Source organism: Zeugodacus cucurbitae, chromosome 2 (assembly GCF_028554725.1).
Source record: "Zeugodacus cucurbitae isolate PBARC_wt_2022May chromosome 2, idZeuCucr1.2, whole genome shotgun sequence".
NCBI classification, from domain to species: domain Eukaryota; kingdom Metazoa; phylum Arthropoda; class Insecta; order Diptera; family Tephritidae; genus Zeugodacus; species Zeugodacus cucurbitae.
In genome coordinates this window covers 48,060,788-48,070,296 of record NC_071667.1, presented here as the reverse complement: position 1 = coordinate 48,070,296, position 9,509 = coordinate 48,060,788, and the positions used below count along the sequence as shown (strand labels likewise).

The 9,509-nt window shown below is 32.8% G+C and overlaps 1 protein-coding gene across 1 annotated transcript; it reads right to left on the bottom strand.

The window, feature by feature from the left end:
- Positions 1-2,151: 2,151 nt before the first annotated feature.
- On the bottom strand, positions 2,152-8,861 carry LOC128924132 (uncharacterized). The gene has a single exon (XM_054235972.1). The coding sequence runs from the start codon at positions 4,850-4,852 to the stop codon at positions 3,722-3,724; it is 1,131 nt and encodes a 376-aa protein (XP_054091947.1). The 5' UTR covers positions 4,853-8,861; the 3' UTR covers positions 2,152-3,721.
- Positions 8,862-9,509: the final 648 nt, after the last annotated feature.

The window sequence follows — 9,509 nt, the reverse complement described above, 5'->3', positions numbered from 1 at the left end:
TAGAACAACGGATAAATCTGAAAATAGCCAGATGTGTAAACATAAAAGAACATGAAAACCTGTCATGGATGTGTAAGCACATACGGAAGTGAAAAGCAAGTGTTAAACAAATGCCTAGTTCTGAGCAACGTATCATTGATCGTATATAGAGAGTATACTCTTACAATGTATACGGTGTACAATGATTGAATATGTAAGCAAATTTTCTGCATGGATTTAGATTTATTCGACAAGTAACGTAATGTGACAAACATCATCTAATCGAATGTATTTTTTATTTTCACTGGTGATGGTAGGCAATTTATGTAGTCTTCATACTGCTGCGGGTCCTTTATTCCTGGAAATTAGACTGCATTCTCTTCTTGGTTGCGTTTTTAATAAAACGCAATACTTTTAAAATCAATTAAAAATTAAACTTTATTTGACAAATGATAAAACATGAAAAGTTGAAAAATATAATACAAAGTAACTTATTTAAAATGAAATTGTCCACGCGCACGAAGTGGTTTGAAGCACGTCACCGTCCAGAATGAATTCGTAGAACATACTCGAACGCAAGCGCAGCGTTCTGACGCTTCGTTCAGTTTCGTCTTTTTTTCGTTCGGTCAGTGTTGTAGGTCGCATTTTCGTTAAAGTATCTGTTCTCATATTTCTATATTTCGTTCGGCTTAGTGTTGTAGGTCGTATTTTCGTTAAAATAAAGTTATTAGTTATTATTAATGTATCTGTTCTCAAAGTCTTATTTCTACAATCGGCCGTCCTGTTTTCATTCGTCCTCGAATGATTTTGTCCATGTCTTCATATATTCTGAGACAGTTGAGGTCTTTCCTGGCCCTTCGGTTTCACCCACCTTTTCTACTTCATATCTGCCATGGTTAAGCTTCTTCACTACCCTATACGGTCCTAAAAACTTTCCTTTCAGTTTCAACCCGCTACCAAATTGTGTTCTCTTTATTGCTACCAAATCGTTTATTTTGTAGTTTTTCTCGCTCTGACAACGTAAGTTATATGACTTCCGGTTTTCTTCCTGTATTTTTAAAATGTTTTCTTTTGCTACTTTTCTTTCTGTTTCGCGATTTTCATTTAAGTCATTAATAACTGTATCTTCTAATATGTCCTTTAGTTCTGGCATGTTGGCCATTCGCATGTCAAGTCCTGTTAATAACCTGAACGGAGACTGTTTCGTACTGCGAGGAGGTGTATTGTTTATAAACTGTTGCACCTTATCTATATGTTTATACCAATTAGTCGGGGTTTCCGTACACAACTTCGACAACATAGGTATAACAATTTTATGAATTCTCTCCACTTGTCCGTTTCCTCTTGGAACCCCTGTTGTTATTAGTAAATTTTGTATATTCTCCTTTTGACAATATTCTCTAAACAAATTTAATGTAAAAGCTGCCCCCCTATCCGAAATAATACGTCTTGGGTTACCGAATACAGCTGCCTGCTTTGTGAGTCTATCTACCGCTGCCTCTACTCCTGTGTTTTTAGTAGGGTACAACCACGCAAATTTACTGAACGCATCTACCACCACCAATATATAATTGTACAACTTACTGGTCGCTTCTAATGGCCCTACGTGATCAATGTGATATGTTCCTAATGGCATATCTTCTTTATCTATGCTATTCAAGAATCCCTCTTTCTTTCCTGTCTTGGCTTCATTAATAATGCACTCAATACAGCTTCGGACTGTCTGACAAACTTTACCCTTGACTTGGGGAATGTAATACGACTTTTCTAACAGATCCTGAGTTTTCTTTATAGAGAAATGACCCTGTCTGTGTGCCAACTTAATGATTTCGTCTTCCATTAGCTTCGGTACTACAATCAATTCCTTTGCAGGATTTTTAAAAAAAATGTCAAATTTTATATAAAAATCTTCATATTCGTCCTTTTCTAGAACCTTGCGTACTGCCTTTGTCCATTCGTCATTCATTTGAGCTTGCTTTAGCCGAAACTTTAAGGAGTCTTCTAGCATTAAGCAGTACACCCTACTTAAAGCGTCAACGTGGACCATTCTAGATCCTGCCCTATGCTCGATTTCGTAGTTGAAGTCCTGAAGAAACAATGCCCATCTCGCTATTTTTGGCGGTACGTCTTTTTTCTTAAGAGTCATTGTAAATGCATTACAATCTGTCACAATTTTGAAGTGTATACCTAATAGGTATATTCTCCATTTCTTTAAGGCCTCTATGATTGCCAGTACCTCTAACTCATACGCAGGATAATTCTCTTCCACCGGCTTTGTTTTCCGGCTCATATATTGTACCGGATGTAAAAGCTGATCGTCCGAATTTTTTTGTAACAAAAATGCCCCATACCCCCATTTACTGGCATCTGTATGCACCTCAGTAGCTGCTTTTTGTGAAAATAACTGTAATATAGGTGCTTTTTGTAAATTAGCCTTTAGTTGTTGAAAAGCTGCGATTTGCTCTTCGCCTAACTTGAAAACCGAATCTTTTCTTAGAAGGTCCGACAAAGGTCTAGCTATCGTTGCATAGTCTAATACAAATCGTCGGAAATATGACGTCAACCCCAAAAACCTTTGTAACATTTTCCTGTCGGACGGAAGAGGAAACTTTTGTACTGCAGTCGTCTTTTCTTCCGATATTTTTATGGTACCATTTCCCACTATGTACCCAAGAAATTCAACACTTCGTTGAGGAAATTGACATTTTTTCCATTTAATCTTTAACCCGTACGACTCACTAACTTCTAAAACTTCTCTTAGTTTTTCAATACTCTCAACCTCGTCTATTGCGGGGATAATCAAGTCGTCCATATATGTGATAACAGTTCCTTTCTGGATTAGCTTTCGAAAAACAGCATTAACATAACGACAAAAGACAGCAGGTGAGTTTGAAATACCGAATGGAACAACACAAAACTCGTATTGACCATTGTGCGTAACGAAAGCAGTAAACTTCCTAGATTGTGAATCAACTGGCACATGGAAAAATCCGTTCGATAAATCTAACGTTGTAAAAACTCGCCCCTCTTGTAGACTATCTAAGACATCGTCCATTACAACCATTGGAAAATTGTCCCTTACGATTTTTTTATTTAATTGTCTATAGTCACAACATAAGCGTCTGTCTCCATCTTTTTTAGGAACTACCACTACCGGAGAAGCATAATTGGAAGAGCTTGATTGTATTATTCCCTCTTTCAACCAATCTTCTATTTGTTTATCGACAAAACTACGGTCATCGATTGGTAAACGTCTTGGTCGCTGATATACAGGGATTTCATTTGTCAAAACAATTTCCATCTTAACGGGTGATATACTTTTGCCTGATGATTTGTATTTATCAACTAAATTTTTAACTTCTCCTGCTAGTTCCACATTCAAATGTCCTAAATTCAATGTAGTCTCATCTTTTCTTTCATTTAAACTCATTGCATCAAATTCCTTAATCCACTTATTTCCTGCTTCCATAGGTGCCTTTCGTTCTTGCTTCATAACATGTTTAAAATCCTGCCTCAATTCTGATCTATCTGATTTATAATCTCTCGAGTTATCTTTTTTCTTAAATATTACTTTCTCTTCTGTTAAAACAATATCTACGTCTTTTAAGATAGCCTTTCCTATCATACTTGCAAATTGAATATCTTGTTCTCTGACTACATGAAATCTGACTTTTAACAATAACTCATCTATATGCGTAAATGCATCAAAACTTCCAATTGTCTCAATCGCACACAATTTCAATCACAATTTTCTTTTCTCATTACTTAATATGGGTTTAAGCCCACTTAGTATCAACGTATCGTAATGTATTAGATTTAGTGAACACCCTGAATCAATTAGAGCTTCGAATCTAAACCCGTTTAAAGTAACTGTTTTGAAATGTAATTCTTCATTAACGACTGGCTGGAAACTTGTATTCCCTAAAGTGTTTATGCTTGATTCGATTTTAACTTCTCTAGATCCTTTGCCTTTGTTAATTTTGCACTCAAACGAACGATGCCCCATCTCATTGCATTTAAAACATTTATATTGTTTTTGTGGGCATTGAGCTGCTACATGTGATTTGTCTCCGCATTTGAAACATCTTTTAACTAACTCTTCTTTTGGCTTATTAGAAGATGTATCATTTACAATCTTTCCTATCCCTGAGTTATATTTCCTTATCTTTTCATAAATTTTGATTTGTTCTTTTAGTTCCTCTATATTCTTAGCTTGATACAAAATTGCCTTATTGAACTTGGTATCTGGAACCCCTTCTATAAAATAATCTATAATGCTTGCTTCGTCTAGACTAATCTGTTTGCCTACCTCCATGAGATGATACAAGTATTCTCGAAAAGTTTCATTTGCTTGTTTGCGGCGATTTTTCAATAACCTATGTACATCTGCCGAAGATAGTTTGCAACCAAACTCATTAATTAATGATAACTTCAAAGCTTCCCAACCGTTAATATTATTCTGACTCCTAATAAAAAGCTTAGCGGCGCCACGAAGAAGCTGTTTGCCATAAACAAATCTTTGTAGGTTATTCCATTTAACGATTTCAGCGTTATTTTCAAATTCTCTTACCCACCCTCGTATATCTACGGACCCTTCTCCTGAAAAATTTTTGACACAATCTCCTAAATCTTTTAAAGTAAACTGTTGTTGCTGTACGATATACTGTGATGACCTTAAGTTGCTGGTTCCACTTACGTCTTCGTAAATTGAGTGATTGAACTCTTCGTCACTAGCCCTATTTCCCGATAAGTCATAGTGTTGAAGAAGTCTCTCCTGAAGGTCACGTTTTTGACCTGTAGTCGAAATACCCAATTCCCTCAACTTCTCTTTCAGTCCGGTAACTGTTAAAGTCATTATTTCGTTTAGGTCCATTTTGTTTATAACAATATGTAATAATATATAATGTTAACAATATAAAATTCACTTATTAATAGTGTGTAGTATTTAGATTCATTCAAATGTTAGTTTCGATTCAAATGATTTTGATATAATTTTAACTTTAATTACATACAGCTTATTTCTTTTGTACTCGTTTTTAATTTTAACATATTTATAACATTCATCATATTTAATTGTTTAATTAATCTTTCATATGTGTTCTTTCTTATTTCTTTTTGTTTGCAATTTCTTTTTCTCTTTTACAATGCTGTACTGCTTCTTATAATTTTTACTTCTTATCTTTTACAAATACTACTACTTCTATTTCTTTTCTTAACAAACTTCTTTTCTTGACAAATTTCTTCTCTTCTTTGTAAATTCTTTACACTTTTACAGTGCTTAACTTCCTCTTTTGTTCTATTCCGTAACTTTTTGTTTTCTTTTATTTCTTTTTATAATATCCACTTCTTATTTGTCTTTTACAAATACTACTATTTCTTTGCTTTACAAATTCATTTTGTTTCTTCGTCTTAATTTGAAAATGTTTCTTGTTTCTTATTGCATCTTTTCTTCTTTAAGTATATTTTCTCTTCTTCTTAATTTGAAAATGTTTCTTCTTTCGATCTTTAACTATATTTTCACTTCGTTTTATTTCTTCTTCTTAATTTGAAAATGATTCTTGTTTCTTATTACTTCTTTCCTTCTTTAATTATATTTTCTCTTCGTTTTGTTTCTTCTTTTTAATTTGAAAATGTTTCTTCTTTCGATCTTTAATTGTTTCTCTTCATTTTGTTTCTTCTTCTTAATTTGAAAATTTTTTCTGATTTCTTCTTTAATTATACATATTTTCACTTCTTTAGGTTGCTTTTATAAAACATTTCTTTCTTCTTATTAATTTTAAAATTTTTATTATTTCTTCTTTAATTGAACATATTTTCACTTTTTTAGGTTGCTTTTATAAAATACATATTTTACATTATATTATACAAACGTTTTCCTTTTAACTTCGGTTCCTGGCTGAGCCCCCAATTTGTAGTCTTCATACTGCTGCGGGTCCTTTATTCCTGGAAATTAGACTGCATTCTCTTCTTGGTTGCGTTTTTAATAAAACGCAATACTTTTAAAATCAATTAAAAATTAAACTTTATTTGACAAATGAAAAAAACGCAAGCGCAGCGTTCTGACGCTTCGTTCAGTTTCGTCTTTTTTTCGTTCGGTCAGTGTTGTAGGTCGCATTTTCGTTAAAGTATCTGTTCTCATATTTCTATATTTCGTTCGGCTTAGTGTTGTAGGTCGTATTTTCGTTAAAGTAAAGTTATTAGTTATTATTAATGTATCTGTTCTCAAAGTCTTATTTCTACATTTATATATGATAACTACGCTTACTTATAATTCGTCTCGTCCTCCCTTCTTCATAAATTAGTGATCTCATTCATGTTCATTTTGTTTACCTTACATTCAATTCATTAAACAACACACCTCACGTTTTTCACTTGCCTGTGAAATTTTACATGATTTGTCACGTTTACGCCATTGCTTATATTTGTCCTCATACCATCGCTACCTTCAGAGCAAGAAAAACAAATATTTGTACATAAAATTATTTTATATGTGTTATTTTGTTGTTTAAGTAGGCGTGTCGAATAGCATTTGCTCTCATCTTCTTGGAAATTACATGAGTACATTTGTCAGAAATTCCAAAGTGATTTTAAGGTGATAACGATTTGCAATGAATTGTGGCTATTTATGCAGGTGACTGATTTTTCGAATTGCTGTGGTTGATATTACGAATTTAACGTATGTGCTGTTTAAATAAAGCAGCAGTTGGAAATGATTGACATACTTTCTTTAGCAACTTTGTTGTGAGAGTATAAAAATGTAAGTATGTATTACCACAAATTACATATCATTAATTAAGTTGATTTCTACTAAATGGACGGAAATTTAATAAATGTAAGAACAATTATACTAAAGATGTGCTCAAAGCCTATGCAACTGTTGACTTCATTATGTCATTATAAATTATAACTAGCTGTGAATAAGGTGTACGATATATTATATTCTAGTTAACTATTTGATAAAGTGAAATTTTTTAGGGAGTCACTAATTATTTAAAATTATAAATTAAATTATAAACAACGCCGAAGTATTTTGCTGATCAAGTAACCGGATTACTGAACCAGTTATGATCGAAGTAATTATTTTGGATATTCGGGCAAAATCTGTATTAATTAATTTTATTCTTCAACAATAGATCAGAAATTGTTTGATATAATCGCTTTCTTCCCTTAAGAATGGCAAAATAATATTATGCACCCAATGTTGATCAAATAGGTAGTGGTCAGTGACACGCCCATACCGCATTTTTGTGTGAAGTTCTCTAATTTTTTTTTACTATAAAATTTACCTTAGTTAAGTTTTTCGTCAGCTTTGGTGGACTTTATAAAGAATTTATTTCGTGCTGTGCCGCTCCAATTTACGAATTTACTAAGTTATTGCTTGACCAAATGACTGACCGAACAGACGAAAGGACATTGCGACTAATATTTTTAATGAAAACTATTTTATCTCCCAAGTGGAATCAAACTGCACACGGTTCAGTAGATAAGGCGCGAATCCCGGACAAACAATGTGACACAAAATTTTTATATACAGTGGTGGCTTTTAGAAACGACATTTTTGAAAAAATCAAATCACTGTAAAGTTTTTACAATACGCGAAGTGTAAATTCTGAGCATTCATTCATATTGTAGTTATTGAACGTTGTTGGTAAATAAACACGTGACTATTTGCTGACTTGTTACTAAAAAAAATAAAATTCTTTCCCGGTCTGTGTTTTTTAGCTGGTCACACAATTAGAAACGCGGAGTTTTTTAATTATTTTCTTGGATTTTCTTGAACTTAACGCAATAAAGTGAATTAGTGAGTGATCCGGAAACAACTAAATACGTTTTGGTTTTTAGAATGAGGGAAAAAAGTGATGTACTCCAAAATTAAAGAGTTAATTGTGAAGTCCTATCAAAAGGATAATTTGTCAATGTCGACTACAGCAGGAAGGTTTGCTTGCTATAAAAAGGGTATTTGGAGTTATTAATTTGAATAAAAATAAAACAATAAAGTTTGAAATCCCTATCGGAAAGCCTAAGCATCGAAAAACTACTTTATCAGCAGACAGGATAATATGTAGGGCGAACAAAAACAATCCTTTCATGACTTCGCGTGAAATTAAGGCAGAAGTTGGACATCATATTAATATAGAAATTTGAAAATCAGCCCCGGCGATAGAAAGGTGCATTGCCAAAAAAAACTCTTGTAGCAAAAGAAATATTAAGAAGCGATAGCGATTTGCAAAGTAAATGATACAGAAATGTTGCCAATACAGGAATAGAGTTCTCTGGAGTGACAAATATGAGTTAAAATTATTCCAATACGATGAAAAATCATATGTAAGGCGTCCACCAAACACTACTAAACCTAAGTTACATTGTGAAAACAGTAAAGCACAGTGGCAGATCTGTTATGGTTTGGGGAGTCTTTTCCTGTCGTGGTATTGGCCCAACTGTGGGTGTTCAACGGATAATGGATCAATATCAATATAATACATTCTGGAGAATGTAATGGCACCATATTTCCTTGAGAATATGCCAGTCCACTACAGTTCCCAGCACTACAATGACCCAAAACACACTTTTAGGTTAGTGGAGAGCTTGTTTTCGGATCAAAATATATTTTAAATGTGCTTTAGCCTAACCTCCGTAAATTCCTGATCTCAACACAACTAAAAACTTATCAGCAATTGTTAAACGAAGTCTTAAGAACTAAAAAACTCAAAATAATAACGATTTGTTTTAACCGATTCGACAAAGCTGGAACAGCATATCAATACAAATATGCCAACATTTAAATCAAAATTTACCGCGAAAGCTAGCCAATGTTCTTAAAAATAAATGTTATCCAAAAAATATTAAAAGTTTAATCCAATTTTTTAAGTTTTTTATAGATATCCTTAAGTTCTTACTATCGTTTCTAATTATACGACCGAACCGATGTGGGTTTGTGTTTAGCTAATTTTCTTAAAAAATTAATCAATGTTGTTGTTTTTTTAAGTACAAATCAAATAAGATTCGTTACTTTGTTAATTCCAATTCATAGTTTTAATATGGCAATGTACATTTTTTAAATAAATTAGGGCAATTATATGCAGTAAATTCGTTTATAATTATAAGACCACCACTGTATATACATAATAATATGATTGAGCAAAATTAATAACCATTGTCTGTTCTAATATCAGACGAAACTGTTGGCTTCAAATTGAGCAAAATTTCCACGCAATAATACACAAAAACTAAATCATAAGCAAGATGGGCATGTTGCCTTCAAATTATGACAATTAATGAACTATTATTTAAGGTGGAGATCTTGAATAAAAAGTCTTGCTATATAGACCTTTAGATAGAATTAGCTTTTGCAAATAAATGTGTGGTCATTTATATTCAAACGATTAGACCAAGTTATTGAAAGCTCTTAAAAATACGCATATTAGGCATACGATTTTTCAATTGATTTTTTAGTAGTTTTGGACATTTTACTAAATTGTACTTACAGATTTTGTAAAGATCACTGAAAAACAAGTAAGGAAGGGCTAAGT

What these genes read in the sequence shown, in the direction of transcription:
- LOC128924132 (XM_054235972.1), bottom strand. Translation starts at nt 4,852, where the DNA reads ATGGACCTAAACGAAATAATGACTTTAACAGTTACCGGACTGAAAGAG.